Raw genomic sequence first — 19779 nt, forward strand, 5'->3', positions numbered from 1 at the left:
CTGTAAACTCTTCAGACATGTTTAGTAAGTTCTGTTCTGTTCTGTGTTTTGTGTGCAGTTGTGTTCTGTTGTCACTATCACTGTTTTTAGATAAACACAACGAGTTTTCTCTTGAACGCCCCCAATGTCGTGAGGGGTGTGTGAACTGTTGCTCTCGTGTCCTATCATGAACATACACAGGAGATCAACGGTCAGTGAACATTTACACTCAATAAGTTTCTCATCAAATCTTATCATATACTTCCATAACAATCATGAGTCTCATGAATAATTAATTAGACTTCTGAATGATACTTTTGTGTTCTTTTGAAGCTTGACGAGGTGTCACCATAAACTGCCATTGTGACATCACAGAGCACAACATTTATTCACAGTTTCTCCCTTTGTGTTCATCCAATCAGATTTCAGATTTGTCCTATTAAAGGCAGTAAGGGAATAAGGAGTTAAGCGAAAGATCATGACGGCTCTGATTTGGAGTGTTTTGGACTCACAGTCCACCGACGATCTTCAGCGATTCCACACATCTCAATCCATGACCGTCTAGATCGCCGTGGTCCGTTTCGCTCCTTCTGAAAGAGAACACGTCTCCCTGAACCTCCACACAGCGGCCCGTGAGACCTGCCTTCTCATACAACACCGCCTGAGAGATCAAACAGAGACGGATATATTCATGTAATATCTGTGATGATGAGCGCTCTTGACAAATTCCGTCATCATTTACTCAACCTCACGTTGTTCTAAACCTGCATGGCTGACACGAGGGTGAGTAAATGATGACAAACTTTTCATTTTGGTTGAAGGATCCCTTTAATATCTAATATACCATTTTTGAGACTTACGAAACAGACTTCATACCTTCACTCCATTAGAGTTCTCTACCTTCAGAACACCCTGTAAAACAGCACATTTAATAATGAAAAACAGCATAAAGGATCTTCATAATATATCAGGAAATATTGTTAGCGCATATAGGGTTCTCGTACCATGCGCAGCGCTCGCAGTGAGCCCACCATGGGCGACGGGAAACCCCAGGACTCCGGAATCGGATATTCTCCCACCTCCAACACGGATAACAAACCCTGAAATCCTGGATCACTGTAAACCATCCACCTTCAGACAGACAGATAGAGAGAGAGAGAGAGAGAGAGAGAGAGAGAGAGATAGAGAGAGAGAGAGAGAGAGAGTGTTTACATCTAACACCTGTCAATCATCAGCCAATTGTGTTTTTATGTAACCAGCGGGACTAAGTTGGGAATTTAAAAACACTTTTAGCTCTGTGTGACGAGGAGGCAGGCGTGGCAGGATGGTGCACGGCCGGCGCTGAATCAGCTGATTAGCGGCAGAGCAAGATAAAATACAGTTCGAGAGAGAGAAAGATGCTGCTTGTGTCTGTTTGTCTTATCGTTTATGTTCGTTTTATGTTACGTTTTGCTTTAAAACTTTATGTTGACTGTTCAGCCGGTTCCCGCCTCCTACATGCCCATCCTTATACGATTACAGTGAAATCCGGGAGGTATGCGCTGTCGCGGAGTCCTCGCCACTGCCATCCACCAGGGGAGCAGCCGCGGTCGTCTGCCTTTGGACGGAGGTGTCGCTGCCTGCCACCGAGAGCCGGAGGAACCGCTGCCGTCCGCCGAAGAAGGTAAGGAGTTGTTCCGTCCGCCAGGGGCCTCAGGACTCGCTGCCATCCGCAGGAGGATGAGCAAGCTGGCATCCGCCAGAGGGCGAAGGAGCGGTTGAGGATCGGGTGACAGCACGTATGGGAGCCGGCGAGTGAGAGAGAGAGAGCCGGCGAGAGACAGAGAGAGAGAGAGAGACGCATGCAGCAGCGTTGTGTGTGTTTGTTTGTCTAATGGTTTATGTTTGTTTTATTGTTGATTGTTCAGCCGGTTCCCGCCTCCTCCTTGCCCGTCCTTAAACTGTTACACTGTTGCCTCTTATAGTTGCTATAACTCTTATACGACAAAGCGACCAAAAGTTGCAACATTACCAAAATAATTGATCATAGTCCCCAAAAACATCTCCAAACAAATAAAAGATAATAATTGTACATAAGAACTAATTACACATGCAAACACAACAATGACTAAAGGTTTGCATAGCATGCAGACATGAGTTTCATTCTGTGCCATTAGAGGCATCATGACAGCAGCTATATCACCCTGCAGCTCTCGCCTGGTTGCCAACTAAAGCTAAGCAGGGTTGACCCTGGATGGGAGACCTCCTGGGCAAATTAAGGTTGCTGCTGGAAGGGGTTTATTCACCTGTGGTGTGTGTCATGATGCCTCTAATGGCACAGAATGAAACTCATTCTGAAAAGTCCACCGTCAGTGGTTGAAATATGCTCAAAGTGAGGAGGCATGGGCCCCCAGTAGCACCAACACTGTTGGTTTATAGAGCAGTGTGAGTTATGTATGACAGACCTTTCTTATTTGGGTGAACTATCCCTTTAAGTGCTAGCTGGCAAGACCTGGCACCACTGTCCAAACACTCTTATTTTCTATTCCTGGTTTTACTCCTCCCTCACCTTTCATTCTTTAGTCCTCTTTAGTCCTTTTTTCTGGTTTTTCTAGTTTCTCTGTAATTGTCAGCCTACCACCTCTGATTAACATAAACACACAGATGTCTGAATGCCATTACATCAGATAACAAAATACCAAGGCTAGTGTCATTTATGTTGAAGACAGATAAGTCTGATAGGTTTGAGATGGTAAACAACAGATGCAGTGTTCAATATTAAGCATTTGTGTTTGTCAGTATGTTGATCTTGAATGTGCTCCACCAGAGACTCCTTTGATAAAACACCTAAAAACACCAGTTCATTCAGTTTTATTGAGCAAATATCACTCATAAAAAAATCCAGCAGCATTTGAGACGTGCAGATCACACTTGCTTTCATATGTTGTTAACCCTGTAAAGCCTGACAGATATATTTTCCACATTAAACTGTTTTCAGTACCTTTAGACAAACTATAAAAAGAAACCTCAACCTGAGATCCTCATTCGGCGCATCTTATCACGTGACTTGTTGATCGCGTTACCGCGGAGACTCACAGCATGTGGAGACTCATGCTACTCTCCACGTTCCACACACAACTCACCACACGCCCCATTGAGAGAACCACTAATCACCACCAGGAGGAGGTTACCCCATGTGACTCTACCCTCCTAGCAACGGCCAATTGGTTACCCCATGACTCTACCCTCCTAGCAACCGGGCCAATTTGGTTACCCCATGTGACTACCCTCCTAGCAACCGGCCAATTTGGTTACCCATGTGACTCTACCCTCCTAGCAACCGCCCAATTTGGTTGCTAAGGGACTCACAGCATGTGAGGCTCATGCTACTCCATGATCCACACACAACCTCCACGCCCATTGAGAGAACCACTAATCACCACCACGAGGAGGTTACCCCATGTGACTCTACCCTCCTAGCAACCGCCCAATTGGTTACCCCATGTGACTCTACCCTCCCTAGCAACCGGGCCAATTTGGTTACCCCATGTGACTACCCTCCCTAGCAACCGGGCCAATTTGGTTACCCCATGTGACTCTACCCTCCCTAGCAACCGGCCCAATTTGGTTGCTAAGGAGACTCACAGCATGTGGAGGCTCATGCTACTCTCCATGATCCACACACAACTCACCACACGCCCCATTGAGAGAACCACTAATCACCACCACGAGGAAGATACCCATGTGACTCTACCCTCCCTAGCAACCGGCCCAATTTGGTTGCTAAGGAGACTCACAGCATGTGGAGGCTCATGCTGTGAGTCTCACAGTGAATTTTCGTACAATTCTTTCACGTCAGGCTTTACAGGGTTAAATAGATCGGTATAAACATTGAAACCACTTTTATCCACTTAACCACTCGATGGTGCCATAAACATGTGGAAACGCACATGGATCAGAGAGTGAAACAGGAGCGTCAAACGTTGTGCATCATATTTGAAACACGTGGTATTATAGGGTTAAGCATGGCTTAAGTAAACAAATGTGTCTTAAAGCCATATTTCTATTTTCTCTCTAATTAATCATCATTAGCAGGTCATTCTTTCCATGTCATCCCCCTAAAACATTTTTTTAATCCACCCAAATTACTGCGCTCTAAGTGTTTTTATCTCAGCGTGTAAGTGGTGGATTATGTGGCATTGATTATATGGTGGCGTCTGAATAATGCCTCTGACTCAAGCACATAACACACACATGAATCACCAGGAATCTCTGACCTTCATGTTTTCATAAAACTAGTTTTTGTGCATGCAGTGTTTTCCTGTGCAAAAGTCTCCATGAGACAATGATGTTTTTAGCCTTTGCTATGCAGTTGCTAAAGTGTTCTGTGCGGTTGCTCGGCAGTCTCGACATATGGTTCAGTCAATCGCAAGTCTGATTACTGAGAAGGAAATAGCACACCTAAATGCTTGCTTTCAGTGTGTGTGCAGGGAACGTTTGTGAACTTACAGGCCACTGTGGACTTTGATGGAGCTGGTGTTCTGTGGCAGGCCGAATGAGCCCACTTCTTCTGTGTCTTCAACGTACAGAAAGTTTCTGCCCATGCCCGAGGGCTCCATAAACAGCTCGATCCGGGGAGGAGTGTAGTCCTACACACACACACACACACACACACACGTGCGCGCACACACATACAGGAAAACACACAGTTCACTCCTGTTTCTATAAAGAGACTTTATGAGGATGTTGGCTTGTTCCAGACAGGCAGAAAATATCCGATTGTCTTGCTAACACTAATGCGACTCAAAAGGTTGTTTTTAATCTGAACAGTTTACATGACTAATAAAATGACTGATAATTGGGTGCAGTGTGACTGAAGTCATTGTTATTTTAATTTAAATAAATGTTTCATTTTATGCTGTTATTGTGTTTGAACAAACGTTGCATCGTGCTATGAGTTATGAGAGTTGTAGCTTGCATTGAATACATAAGCAGCAGTGAAGCCACTTACTCTGACAGACAGACGAATTGAGCCAATGATCATTGGAGTACACGTTTGTCCCGCCTCTTCTGCCCATTCATTGGGCAGCTCAATAATGCTCTCCTCTTCCAGAGCAATACAACGCCCCTCAAATCCTGGTTTCTCAAACAGTATCCAGCTGTAACAGACACACACATTTAAGTCTTCAGAAAGGCCCATCATCAAACACTGAGTGTGTGATCTGGACTCACCAGCCTCTGAGCACTTTAACAGATATGACACTGGACAGCTGCAGGTGTGTAGCGTCAGGCACATCTCTGTAGAACTCAAAGGACTGACCGCTGAACTGATGGTGCTCAAAAAGTACGATCTGAACAACACAAAACCCATTTACACTGTTTCAAAGTGACGCATGAAAACATCACATTTTAAATGTGCCTCCAAATTAAAGGTAAAAAATATTATATTTTGATAAAAAAAAAAAAGTATTACGAGGACCATTAAGATTGAATTGGGGGTTTGAGTATCTCAGCGAGTATTGACGCTGACTATCACACCTGGAGTCACGAGTTTGAATCCAGGGCGTGCTGAGTGACTCCAGTCAGGTCTACTTAGCAACCAAATTGGCCCAGTTGCTAGGGAGGGTATAGTCACATGTGGTAACCAAATTGGCCCAGTTGCTAGGGAGGGTAGTCACATGGGGTAACCAAATTGGCCCGGTTGCTAGGGAGGGTAGAGTCACATGGGGTAATCAAATTGGCCCGGTTGCTAGGGAGAGTAGAGTCACATGGGGTAACCAAATGGGCCCGGTTGCTAGGGAGGGTAGAGTCACATGGGGTAACCAAATTGGGCCGGTTGCTAGGCAGGGTAGAGTCACATGGGGTAACCTCCTCGTGGTGGTGATTAGTGGTTCTCTCAATGGGGCGTGTGGTAAGTTGTGTGTGGATCGTGGAGAGTAGCATGAGTCTCCACATGCTGTGAGTCTCCGCGGTGTCATGCACAATGAGTCACGTGATCAGATGCGCGGATTGACGGTCTCAGACGAGGAGGCTTAAGCTCTGAGACTTGTCCTCAGAAAACCGGATTGAGGCGAGTAACTTACTAAGTAGTGAGAATTGGGCGTTCCAACATTGGGAGAAAAGGGGTACTAATAAAAGATTACATTAAGGTTGCATTGCAACATAGGCATATTTTCATCCAAAATAGTCATTATTCCATAATGCAATTTGTTTTATAAATATATATACATATACATCATATAAATTTGTAATTTAATATAATTATATACTATTAAATTTGCTGCTATAAAAATATGTTTTAGGAAATTTCAGTTCACAAACTGCCAGTGTAGTATGAATGCAGTTTGCCCACATTTCTAAAACAGAAATGAAAACTTTGCACGCATTATGCACATAAACAAAGCATGCTGTTTTTAATATCTGAAATTCTCTATCAGGTCACATGAGTTTGAAATGTTGCCAAACCTTTCCAGGACGCCGATGGAATCCACGGACTGCTGGAATCTGAAATACATTGACAATAATGCAGGTAATTGCTCTGCAAATGTTTCATAATGTGTAGCCAAGCACACAGATGGACAAAAACATGATCTGTTCTAATGCATTTTAAACCCTTCAAAGACCACAAATCTCTCACTTTCTCATGCACAAACACAGACAAGCTTGAACGATGCACAGGCATGCAGTCCTGTAAGACTAGGATCAAGTACATTTCAGGCAGAACGTTTATTGGTGATGAACACGTACATTTGGCTGTTCTCTCGGAGTGTCATCTTGAGACGTTTGAGCCTCTGAAGGATGAGATGCAGGAAGAATCGACAGATCTTCTGAGACAGCTGCATTATCTTTCACAGTCTGATTCAGATCAGGTAGAGAAACACTAGTCACCTAACCAGACAAAGCAGACATACATGCACACACATGATTTAATACAAGTCAAAAATGAGACTCTGTAATTACACTTACTACATAATTTTGTGTTCATACACGTGTAATGTCATCGCACAGCGTCAGATTGTGAATCAAGCTAAAAGGCTGAAATGTACCCAATGCAAGTACGTGAATGCAGATGATTCCAGCAATGCAAGCTCGATTTCATACATTGTATGTTGTTGCATTCCAAAATGTGTCAGACAACAATTCCTTGCACAACCCAAGAATATTGCCAAGGGGCGCTATAGCGAACATTGGTGTGAACTGTCCTCTTCTGTGGTGAGTTTTCTCTTTCAAGTCAACGACTGTCATGGCGAAGAATATTCCTGAGCACATAAGTTAAAGTCACACATCAAGTTTAATTGCAAAGACTTTTGAAGGTAACTCCACAGGCCCCTTGAGTACTGAGATTGGTTGCCGCCATAGTTACGCAAGAACGCATGTTAATTATGTTCAAACGGACGGCACAATGGCTATGCCAATGGCCAAGACACTGAATCCCAAGTTGCTCCCACTGGCAGGCTAGCGCCTTGCATGGCAGCTCTGCCGTCAATGGTGTATGAGTGTGAGTGGGACACAGTCAGGGCTGGACTGGTAATATAGCACACCGGGCATTATCCTGGTGGACCTATGCACTTTTGGGCCAATCAGGGGCGGACTGGCTATCGGGAGAAAAGAGGGGTCCGATGCGTCGGCCGCAAAGCGGGCCGCGATAAGCTAAAATGAGCTGCCATGTTATGCAGTACGGACCACAATACTGCGCTACGATATGCAGAATATGCCGAAAAGGAAAGTGAATACCAACACAAATACCCACCCCGAACAAGTCTTGACTCAACCCCCCAACTTTTGGGCCAGTTGCTATGTAAAATCACGGGCCAATTTCTCTTCCAATACAGCCTTGGACACAGTGTAAAGCGCTTTGGTAACCACTAAGGTTAAAAAAGGTGCTATATAAGTGTCTATCATTTACCATCAATGCATTGGTCATGTGCTTCCATCTATATGTGTACTTGCATAAAGTAAGTTTCTGGCCTACAGTAAATGTGTGTTTGTGGTGTTGTGAATAAGAGAAAATGGCTGACCAGTGAGTCAATCCTTTGTGATGGTGGAAATGTTTCAGGCTCTTTTGGAAGCAATTTCTCCACATAACTTGGCAACTTGATGTCATCAAAGGATGGAAGTGGCGGAGGACCGTCAGCTTCTGTTATCGTGGTGATGGTAGGGTTCACTGAAGTTTTGAGATCCAATGTCATGTCAGGGACATCTTTGTTGGTGGGTTTAAGAACAACCTGGGAATTAGTTTGGCTACAGCTGTTTGGGGAAGAAGAATTAGTGTCTGTTAACATGGTGACCATAGAGTCTTCTAGCGTTGTATTTAGGTCCAGAGTCCTGGCAGGTCCATCATCTTTAATAGGCTGTGGAGCAACCTGGTAGCTTGTTTTTAGAAGACCGTTAGCTTCTGTTACGATGGAGACAGTAGGGTCTGCTGAAGTTGTTTTGAGGTCTGGTGTCATGGCAGGGGCATTATCTTTAACAGGTTGTGAACCAGTTTGGGTGCTAAAAGGACTAGGGTCGACTTCCATGGCGACTGTCTGGTCACCTGAAGTTGGTTTGCGGTCAGGTGTTACGACATGGCCATTATCTTTTGCTGGTTTTGGAAAATCCTGGGAACCAGTGTGGGTAACAATGGGTGAGGGAGAAGCATTAGTGTCTGTTAACATGGTGACTGTTGGGTTTTCTGAAGTTGTTTTGAGGTCAAGTGTGTTGGTAGGGCCTTCACACGTCATTGGATCAACCTGGGAACCAGTCTGGGTAGAGTTGGCACCCGTTTGTTCATTATTAGCTGGGACTTCCTTTACTTTGTCCTGTTTTGGTGACTCTGCAGTTGGATTCGTGTGTGTCTGCTGAGGCGTTGAAGACTCAGGAGCATCACTTGGTGATCCCGGCCCTTCTGAGGGATGTTCGGATGGACTTAAAAGATCCATTCGTCTCACCCTGCTGGGGTTGCGTAGACTGCTGAGAATGGAGCATCGCTCCAAGCGGGACCTCACCAATGGTTCTGTTTTACTTTCCTCTGATCCCTCCTTTTTTTGTTCTTCGTTCTTCTCTTCTGGCTCCTTATTTGTATTCTGGAAGAGGAGGGACCTGGTAAAGATGCTCTTCCGCTCAGAGTTTATCTGCTTGGGCGTGGTGTCATCCTCCTTGGCCTCTACGTTTTGACTCTTGGATATTGAAGCGGGTGCCATGTCTAAGGTGAACTCCCTCCTTGTCCTTCTCAAGCCAAACTGGAACTCCTCCGGATCGAAAGGTTTCTCGCAGCGGTCTTCTCTAATGGCAGGCATAGCAAACGGAGGGGCTTGCAGGCGAAGTTGGTTGTGTTTGCGTTTGGGAAGACTGAATGGCATCGCTAGCCTCTTCACGTTTGCAATAAAGTCATCCGGGTCGAATTCTCCAGAATTATCATGGAGGTTGGTCTCACTGACAGAAGAGCTGAGCTTAAGTTTTGGTTCTGAAATTGTCTGCTTCTTCCTTTTAGGTCGCTGATGGTCAACATCCAGCCAGCTGGATAGAGAGTCTTTGTTCAGAGAGGGTCTGCCAGGTGCAGAGGGGATTTGTGGAAGGATGAAGGGTTTTAGAATAAATTCCTTTTTTCTTGTGGCTTGATCTGTAGATTGATGCTTAATAGGACTAAGGGGAAATGGGGATTTTTCACTGGCTGAGGCTAATGTGTGGGAGACCTCATTCACTGAAACTTGATGAGGCGTGTTTTTTTCATTCATTAGAGTTGGTGAGGGTGTGATCTTTTCATTTAGTGAGGCTATTGAGGGTGTGGTCTTTTCATCAGGTGAGGTGGAAGAAGGTATCGTCTTTTCATTAGATAAAGCTTGTGGAGGTGTTGTCTTTTCATAAGTTAAGATGAGAGGGGGTGTGGTCTTTTCATTACATGGGACAGGAGGAGGTGTGGTCTTTTCATTAGAGGAGGCTAATGAGGGGGTGGTCTTTTCATCAGAAGAGGTGGGAGGAGGCATGGACTTTTCATTTGATGAGGCTGGTGGGGGTGTGGTCTTTTCATTACGTGGGACAGGAGGAGGTGTGGTCTTTTCATTAGAGGAGGCTAATGGGGGCGTGGCCATTTCATTAGATGAGGTGGGAGGAGGCATGGACTTTCCATCTAATGAGGTTGGTGGGGGTGTAGACTTTTCATTAGATGAGGCGGGAGGAGGTGTGGCCTTTTTGTTAGATAAGGCTGATGGGGGCGTGGTCTTTTCATTATTAAAGGCTGTCGGAGGTGTGGTCTTTTCATCAGATGAGGCGGGAGGAGGCCTGATCTTTTCATTTAATGAGGTGAGAGGTGTCATTGTCATTTCATTAGATGAGGCTAATGGGGGCGTGGTCTTTTCATTAGATGAGGTGGGAGGAGGCATGGACTTTTCATTTGATGAGGTTGGTGGGGGTGTAGACTTTTCATTAGATGAGGCAAGAGGTGTCGTGGTCTTTTCATTAGATGTTTTGGGAAGAGGCGTGGTCTTTTCCTTTACTGAAACTGGTGTGGGTGTGGTCTTTTCATTACATGAGGCAGGAGGAGGCGAGGACTTTTCATTTAATGAGTCTGGTGGGGGTGTGGTATTTTTATTACATGAGGCGGGAGGAGGTGTGGCCTTTATGTTAGATGAGGCTGATGGGGGCGTGGAAGTTTCATTATTAAAGGCTGGAGGAGGTGTGGTCTTTTCATCAGATGAGGCAGGAGGAGGCCTGGTCTTTTCATCTAATGAGGTGAGAGGTGTCATTGTCATTTCGTTAGATGAGGTGGGAGGAGGCGTGGTCTTTTCATTTAATGAGGCTGGTGGGGGTGTGGTCTTTTCATTACATGAGGCAGGGGGAGGTGTGGTCTTTTCATTACATGAGGCAGGAGAAGGTATGGTCTTTTCATTAGAGGAGGCGGGAGGAGGTGTGGCCTTTTTGTTAGATAAGGCTGATGGGGGCGTGGTCTTTTCATTATTAAAAGCTGGTGGAGGTGTGGTCTTTTCATCAGATGAGGCAGGAGGAGGCCTGGTCTTTTCATTAGAGGAGGCGGGAGGAGGTGTGGCCTTTTTGTTAGATAAGGCTGATGGGGGCGTGGTCTTTTCATTATTAAAAGCTGGTGGAGGTGTGGTCTTTTCATCAGATGAGGCAGGAGGAGGCCTGGTCTTTTCATTAGATGATGTGGGAGGAGGCGTGGACTTTTCATTTGATGAGGTTGGTGGGGGTGTAGACTTTTCATTAGATGAGGCAGGAGGAGGTGTGGTCTTTTCATTAGATGAGGCAGGAGGAGGTGTGCTCTTTTCATTAGAGGAGGCTAATGGGGGCGTGGTCTTTTCATTAGATGAGGTGTGAAGAGGCGTGGTCTTTTCATTTAATGAGTCTGGTGGGGGTGTGGTATTTTTATTACATGAGGCGGGAGGAGGTGTGGCCTTTTTGTTAGATGAGGCTGATGGGGGCGTGGAAGTTTCATTATTAAAGGCTGGTGGAGGTGTGGTCTTTTCATCAGATGAGGCATGAGGAGGCCTGGTCTTTTCATCTAATGAGGTGAGAGGTGTCGTTGTCTTTTCGTTAGATGAGGTGGGAGGAGGCGTGGTCTTTTCATTTAATGAGTCTGGTGGGGGTGTGGTATTTTTATTACATGAGGCGGGAGGAGGTGTGGCCTTTTTGTTAGATGAGGCTGATGGGGGCGTGGAAGTTTCATTATTAAAGGCTGGTGGAGGTGTGGTCTTTTCATCAGATGAGGCAGGAGGAGGCCTGGTCTTTTCATCTAATGAGGTGAGAGGTGTCGTTGTCTTTTCGTTAGATGAGGTGGGAGGAGGCGTGGTCTTTTCATTTAATGAGGCTGGTGGGGGTGTGGTCTTTTCATTACATGAGGCAGGAGAAGGTGTGGTCTTTTCATTAGAGGAGGCTAATGGGGGCGTGGTCTTTTCATTACATGAGGCAGGAGAAGGTGTGGTCTTTTCATTAGAGGAGGCTAATGGGGGCGTGGTCTTTTCATTACATGAGGCAGGAGAAGGTGTGGTCTTTTCATTAGAGGAGGCTAATGGGGGCGTGGTCTTTTCATTAGATGAGGTGGGAGGAGGTGTGGTCTTTTCATTAGATGAGGTGGGAGGAGGCGTGGACTTTACGTTTAATGAGGTTGGTGGGGGTGTGGTCTTTTCATTAGATGAGGCGATAGGTGTTGTGGTCTTTTCATTAGATGATGTGGGAGGAGGCGTGGTCTTTTCTTTTAATGAGGCTGGTGGGGGTGTGGTCTTTTCATTACATGAGGCTGGTGGAGAAGTGGTCTTTTCATTTAATGAGAATGTTAGGGGTACGGTCTTTTCAAAAACTGATGCAGGTAAATTGGAGGCCGTTTCATCTGTTGATGCTGGTTTAGAGATGGCCTTTTCATTGGCCTGGCCAGGCTGCTCAGTGAAGGTGTCATTGGCTGTGGAGGATAACGAAGTAGGCTTCTTATTGGCTAAGCTGAAAAGCAGATTCTCATTAATAGATGGAATTGCAGGAAAGGTATCTTCATTGGCTGCTGTCTGTTCTTTTTGTTCTTCTCTGCTCTCTGATTGGCTCGATGGGGATGGCCCACCCTTTTTCTGAGCTCTTTCCTCTGTGGGTGGAATTTGAGGTGAAATTTTAGAGTCGATTTGATCTTTCTGGTTTTTAAGCTCTTCAGAATTTGGTGTGGTCAGTGCTCTACAACTAGAAGCATCTTTCTCTGTAGTCTGATTGGTCAATTCAGTAGTAGTGTCTTTGACCGTTGTCTTTGTTGAAAGCAGCAAATTATTTTCTTCATCTATATTTTGCTTGGGCATCTTAGTCATATTGACTACATTACTGTGTTTTGGTGTCACCGTTGATTTGATCTCCAAGTTTTGATTGGTTGTTTCAGTCACACTGTCATTTTTCTTGGATTTCTTAGTTATCGCAGTCAAACAGTCTTTTTGATCTCTTTTAGATGGAGTTTGTACCTTTTCAGAGATACTTTTCCCTTGAGGCACACGCATAGCTGTATCTTTCTCAGGTAACACCTTTTCATCTGTCTCACTCTCTCTGTTCTGCAGGGCATCTTTCCAGGCGGCAGCAGGAATGCTATTGGCTGGCACAGAAAGGTCTTCTGAGCTGCCTTCTTTCAGGTCCTCTGGGGATGGCGGTTTCTCTTCTTTTGTCACAGATGGATCTGGTTCCCCCAACTCTCCAAACAATGTGTTTACAATCGTGCCTCTGTTCTTCTGCTCCTCTCTTTCAGAGTGCTCTGGAACAAGCTGCTTTTTGTTGAAGTTCTGCTGCTCCTCAGTTTCTGATTTTACATCTGCTGGTTCAATTTGTTCCACAATGGAGCTGGTCTCAGTTTGGGAGTTTTTCTTTCTGGATGTTGGAGGATATAACGGTTGGGTTCCAAAAGCAGAGGTTAACGTCTGTGGAGACTGTAACCTCTGTGAGTCACTATCTTGTGTTTTCTTTGTTTCCAGTGTGTTTGCCAACTTTTGTGGCACTTTGGGTTTATTTATTACAATCTCCTCACTGTTTTTGGTTGCTGCTTTCTCAGAAATGCTTTTCAAATAATTATCTGTGGGTTTTGAGACATTTTTGGGGTCTTTAAGAGGATTTGAGTCCATTTTAATCAATAAGGTGTCCTTTTCGTCCTCCAGTGCCTGTTTACCTTGTACTGTTTCCTTTTTGTTCTTGCTGGTGGGGCTCAGAGGATGAACCACATTTTTGCTTCGTCGTTTTTTAGATCTTGAGCTTGTCCGGCTCGGAGATTTGACCTGTTGGGTCTCATCAGTAGGTGACGAAACAGTTTGCAAAGAACAGTTTGTTGTCTCTGCCTCTTTATTTCCATTTTTTGAGTCACTTGTGCTCTCTGACAATGTTGAATTCTGGGATTTGGAGTCTGTTTGATCTGTGTTTGAAGGAGCTTTGAGTTTAACCTCTGGTTTCTCCCAGCTGGTCCTGATGTTTGCTGTAGGTTTTCCAACGGTTTGCGATGTTTGACCAGCAGTTTCTGAATGTCCATCATTCAATGTTTGACCAGAAACCCCCCACCTCCCAAATGGCAATGCGAATGTTTCGTCTCTCCTCTGGAGTGTGTTGAAATTCAATGCCCGTTCTTTAACTGTCCGGCTAGGAGGCGCAGAACTGGACCGCGTTTCAGCAGGTTCCGTGAACTCTCGGAGACGCCTCGACACTTTCCTAGCTGGAGAAATGTCCAGACGGTGCAGGTTTGCGTTGCTTCTATTAACTGCCCTGACTCCTCGGCTTTCAAACAGACTGATCTTGTCTGCGATTCGGCCCACACGATGACCGGACTTTACAGTGGTGCCATCCACCCTTTCCTCTGGACATCTATGAATAACAAACGGTCAGATTCGTGAGACAGATGTCATAGTTCACTCTCTTTTTTTTATTTCCATTCACTCCTGTTCATTAGTTCTTTCTTTGTGACTCATTCTGACTCATTCTGTCCTTCTCTTTTTTCTCTCTCTCTATCTTGCACTGTTCCATGTTTATTCTCCTCCTCTATCTCTCTCTCTCTCTCTCTACTTGAACCAAGCCACAAATTCACTGACAATCTGAGACACCCACTTCCTCTTCTTCCTTACATTTACATTTGACATTTATACATTTGGCAGATCCTTTTAGTGAAAGTGGCATACACAAAAGTGATTTGCTGTTTAACATTAGAAGTGCAACAAGATAAAGTTTCTGAGATAGTTAGAAAGAAAACAAAGCCATTGAAATCTCTTCAACATCTCATTTGTCTCTTTCTCCTACACAGCTATGAGATTAAATGGAGACTACTTTTGAAATTTCCCAAATGTAGTCTCCACTAGAGTTTCAGAAGTGACCTTAACAATGTCTCCCAAATGCAGATACCAAAATCTGCAATCAAACCATTTATAAAGAATTCCTCGTCAAATTATCATCAAAGATATCTGAGCTATGCTAGCCACATTTTGTACAGCTTACTGCATGTCAACAATTGACTCATTTGAGTTTAACTTTTTTCCTCCCAAGGAATTTTTGGAGAAACATCTGAGACAATGTTGATACTTCAATGACACAAAACTGAGCATTGTATTAAGACTCTTGAGCTATTAAAGAGCAACATCTGAGCAATTACCTTTCCTTCTATGAAGCTAGGTAAGTTTATATGTAAGTGTTTACATAGTTTCTCAAGGGGTTTCAGTCTTCAAAGGGGGAAAACAAATCCCCAGCTTTACAAGAGGCTGGCATTTAACTATATAAACACTGAATTGTTATGGAAATGTCACCATTCAATGCAGAGAGCTCTCCAAACCAGCTCAGGAGCATTCAGGTTTTTAATGTATGAACTTATAGCCCAGAGGAATGACAAGTTTTACACGATAATCTACAGTGAATGCAAGTTGCATAATATGACACATGATGTATTGTCCTATCTTTCTATCTCTAAAGAGAAGATTAGTTTAAGAGTTTAAGAGTTAACTTAAAACCAAAAATTTATTTTTCAAACCCCTCAAATAATCAAATGTTCTGGCTCTTTATATTGTACATTATTTTTGAGGTCAAAGAAGTAGATTTACCTTGCCCCGTTGTCGGTTCTCATCAGTTTGAGGTCCGTAGTGTCCCTAGTCGCTTCAAACTTCTCATGTTGATCTTCTGTGTGGACCTCTGAGATGACCATGACCTTCTTAGCAAATACCTTCTCACTGTGAGACACTTTGAGACTTCTGCGTTTGGACTCAGGGGTCTCTGTTAGCCTCATGACTGGCTCCTCATCCATTTCACAATCGATGATGTCGGCCAGCGTGGCTTGGACAGGTCCATCCGGTGAACTCGTCATGTCAGCGGAATCGTCGCTCAGGTGTGCTTCTACCCATTCTGCTTGAACAGTGTCCTCGTAGCTACTTGCTCCAGGTGAGATTGGCGGTTGTGCTGAGGAGCATTCTGAAACGGCTTTTGGCTCCTCCCCAAAAGATGAGTCAACCCATGCTGTTTTAGGGCTTGTTGCCAACCTGGTTGTTGCAGGACTACTTGGTTGAGTCTTCGTTGGTGACTTAGTTTTAGGTCCACCCCCATCTCCATGAGAGCTCCTCCTCCGTTTGCCAGACCTTCTACGTCCCATTTGGTCTGATTCTTCTTGATCTGAGAAGTCAGAGGTCAACTGTGCAGGTGCTCTTGTTTTCCTTCTATAACTCTTAAGGGATTGACTTTGTTTGCTCTTTTGTATGGTGTTGCGAATGAAAGGCTCAGAATCGTCTTCACTCGTCTCCTCCAGGTACACCTGAATCTTCTGCCTCTCCCCTGCCCAGTCCCCCCCTTCAGAGCCGATTGTCAGATGTTTGGCATTCCGGGTCGGGGAGGGGCTTCCCTCTGCTAGGACAGCACTGTGATCTCTAATATCAGCTACTGCAGAACTGTCTATCTCAGATCTATCACTGGTTTCTGTGTTGTCCTCATCAGATGCCTCCTCTTGATCACTCGGCTGAGTCTCGTAGTTGGGCGCATCTCCATCTAATGCAGGACTGCCCCATCCCCAAGAGAACCAGCTCCCAATACGACTTAAAACTCCCGGGCTGCGCTCCTGTGGACTCTCAGCCTGCAAGCACATGCATGTGAAATCCTGAGCTTGTGAATTAAACTTGTACTTACATTTATCAAACTCCTTCCATAACAAAAAGTCACCATGATAACCATAGGCAGGGGCTTAGATTCCACGGGAATTGGGGGGAGGTAACCCCCCCAATAATCAAAACAACAGGTAACCCCCCCCCCCCATATTTAAACCATGATCAAAGGAAACATGGGTAAATGCTTCAAGTTGTTCAAGCCAAATCTACATCATTGATGACTACATACATCATGTGGCTTGTTGAGCGTGTTACCGTGGAGACGTAGCGCGTGTGGAGGCTTCACGCTATTCTCCGCTGCATCCACGCACAACTCACCACACGCCCCACCGAGAGCGACCACATTATAGCGACCACGAGGAGGTTACCCCATGTGACTCTACCCTCCCTAGCAACCGGCCCAATTTGGTTGCTTAGGAGACCTGGCTGGAGTCACTCAGCACGCCTGGATTCAAACTAACGACTCCAGGTGTGATAGTCACTGTCTTGACTCGCTGAGCTACTCAAGCCCCCGCTTTACTTTTAATTAAAAAAGTGATACGTATTTTGCTGTTATCAATAACAAAGCCGTTTTGCCGTTAATATTCTTGCCATAGAAACGTATACAGCTTTTGAGGTCCCAGGACACAAACAGCTTCTCAGAGTCGCCATCTCGTGATTACAGTAATTCCGACACAACGTAAAAGCACTATTAACCTGATAGAGCTGAACACTTTCGAGCCATGGGCTTTTTCGGGAGTTTCTAAATGGGTTTTTGGAATACAGAAATTTTTTTATTTATGAGTAAAATAAGGTCTGTGATTTACATTACTTGTAGAGACTTTGCCTGTTTTGCTCTTCTACAACATCAATTGCACACAACCATACCTCAAACTACAATGGTTGTCTGAATAGTTCTGCATCATTCGTCATGTCCGCATTTTGCTTCAACTGGAGCTGGTATGGAATTCCAAGTTTGAGGATTTTGAAAAATTTGAAACAGCTAAGTCACGACCATAAATTAATCAGAAATGTTGAGGATGCTGCACTATTCCTTGGAAATTCTCCCACTGAAATGCACAAGATGTTCTCTGGAACCTTCTCAAATCATCCTGGATAACATGATATTCAGGTTTTGTTCATGCCAGCTCCAGTGCACTCAAATTGTGAGGCTGGTGATGTAGTAAAAATATGATCTCAGATTTATGGAACCCACTGTAAACTAATACTTCATAAAGCCACAACATATAAACATGCCAACGGGTACAGAAGAAGTACCCATTCTTTATTATTAGCCAACTATTTTCCATATTTTAGAATAATGGCTATAAGTCATCAAACCTGTGAAAGAACACAAATGGAAGTATGGGACTGTACTGACCAAAAACTCAAAACTATGAAACCTGAGTTGCTTTTTAGCTTTAACTAGGTTGTATGAAGTAATTCATATAGGCACAATTATAACTTCAAAGCTAGTTTAAGGCATTCAAGCAGCTTTTAGACCATAAAGGAGGTATTTAAGATCAAAAGAGAAACATACATTCAGTCAACTGTGTCAAACTCACTCCTTCTGTAAGGTCACACTTAGATATTAATGAGGATTCTTGACCGAGAGAAGCACTTACAGTCTGTATGAGCGGCAGCGACCTAAAAACCCAGAGAAAAGTGTTTTTAGTTCCGATAGCGAGAGTCGTAAAGTAATCCAGACCTGCGGCGGGACAGAGATCAGCCGTCAGAATGAAAGTCCAGAAGGCCAATGAAAGCGATCATGAAGCTCCAGCAGAAACTCAGTGTGCGCGTTAATTATCTCTGAACGAGACGCGTTGCCGTGACGCACGCGCACACTGCGGGTATAAAGAGAGTCCGGAGCGGGATTGAGTTTCACAGAACAGCCAGAGGATCAGATGAACCATGCAATGAACAAGAGACCATTCAGACGCGTTTATAACCTCCCAAAACCAATTCAACAACAGCAATGATGCTCTAAAAGTGAATCGTCAATCATAACGGCTAATATAATACTTCAAGCTAGGCTACATTTGTTATTGCTATTTTTTAAATAATAAAATTGAACAAATGTAAATGTAATTTATGTTTATATTTATTTTATTGTTGGTTTTTAATGTATTTATTTTTTAAATAAAATAAATAATTAAAAAAATATATATAAATACATAAAAATGAATCATGAGTTGCTTTAAATAAAATCGTCTGCTAAATTATTATACTACATTTATTACATTTATTTTTTTTTATTTGTGAAGCTAATTACCTCAGTCTAAACCGTTTTGTAAAAATAGTTTTTAATGTATTTTTTTAAATTATTATTATCTATTTATTTATTTATTTTATCCACTTTCTCCCCAATGTGGAATGCCCAGTTCCCAAGACGTCAATCCAATCTTATCACGTGACTTGTTGAGCGTGTTACCATGGAAAAGTAGCAGGTGTGGAGGCTTCACGCTATTCTCCGCGATCCACGCACAACTCACCACATGCCCCACTGAGAGCGAGAACCACATTATAGTGACCACAAGGAGGTTACCCCATGTGACTCTACCCTCCCTAGCAACCGGGCCAATTTGGTTGCTAAGGAGACCTGACTGGAGTCACTCACCACATGCCCCACCGAGAGCGAGAACCACATTATAGTGACCACAAGGAGGTTACCCCATGTGACTCTACCCTCCCAAGCAACCGGGCCAAATTGGTTGCTAAGGAGACCTGACTGGAGTCACTCAGCACACCCTGGATTCGAACTCGCGACTCCAGCGGTGATAGTCAGCGGCAATACTCGCTAAGATACCCAGACCTCAATTGTATTTTATTATTTAAAACCCTTAATGGTTCCTAGTTTCAGCGAAGCACCCTCTTCGCATTAAGAATCATTTTTGTCTGTATAGGGTTCTTTAGTTCTTATATTATTTCTATATGAATACAGTTCTAGAAGATACTTTACAGAACATAAAACATCACATATGATTATTTAGAGTCTGTGATTATCTTTCAAACGAGTCCACACACAAGATAATCAGATGTATAGATCATTAGATAATCCACATGAAGCACAATGTTACATATGACCACCAGGAGATGGCGCCAAATACACGACACAGACTCAATGATGACTCAAATGACACAGAATGAAACTCATTCTGTGAAATCTCATGACTAAAATCATGTCTGCATGCTATGCAAACCTTTAGTCATTGTTGTGTTTGCATGTGTAATTAGTTCTTATGTACAATTATTATCTTTTATTTGTTTGGAGATGTTT

General features: G+C 44.0%; 1 protein-coding gene across 1 annotated transcript in view; it reads right to left on the minus strand.

The window, feature by feature from the left end:
- crybg1b (crystallin beta-gamma domain containing 1b) overlaps window positions 1-18253 on the minus strand; it is a 36981-nt gene extending 18728 nt beyond the window's left edge. The window contains exons 1-11 of the mRNA XM_052118338.1: window positions 18128-18253; window positions 15477-16492; window positions 7977-14256; window positions 6706-6846; window positions 6424-6462; window positions 5191-5309; window positions 4970-5117; window positions 4468-4607; window positions 984-1110; window positions 856-891; window positions 492-640 (exon numbers count right to left, since the gene is read on the minus strand). Coding sequence (XP_051974298.1) covers window positions 492-640; window positions 856-891; window positions 984-1110; window positions 4468-4607; window positions 4970-5117; window positions 5191-5309; window positions 6424-6462; window positions 6706-6846; window positions 7977-14256; window positions 15477-16018 — 7721 coding nt within the window. The 5' untranslated portion in view covers window positions 16019-16492; window positions 18128-18253. The remainder of the gene's footprint in view (window positions 1-491; window positions 641-855; window positions 892-983; window positions 1111-4467; window positions 4608-4969; window positions 5118-5190; window positions 5310-6423; window positions 6463-6705; window positions 6847-7976; window positions 14257-15476; window positions 16493-18127) is intronic.
- Window positions 18254-19779: the final 1526 nt, after the last annotated feature.

Source organism: Xyrauchen texanus, chromosome 45 (genome assembly GCF_025860055.1).
Source record: "Xyrauchen texanus isolate HMW12.3.18 chromosome 45, RBS_HiC_50CHRs, whole genome shotgun sequence".
NCBI lineage: Eukaryota > Metazoa > Chordata > Actinopteri > Cypriniformes > Catostomidae > Xyrauchen > Xyrauchen texanus.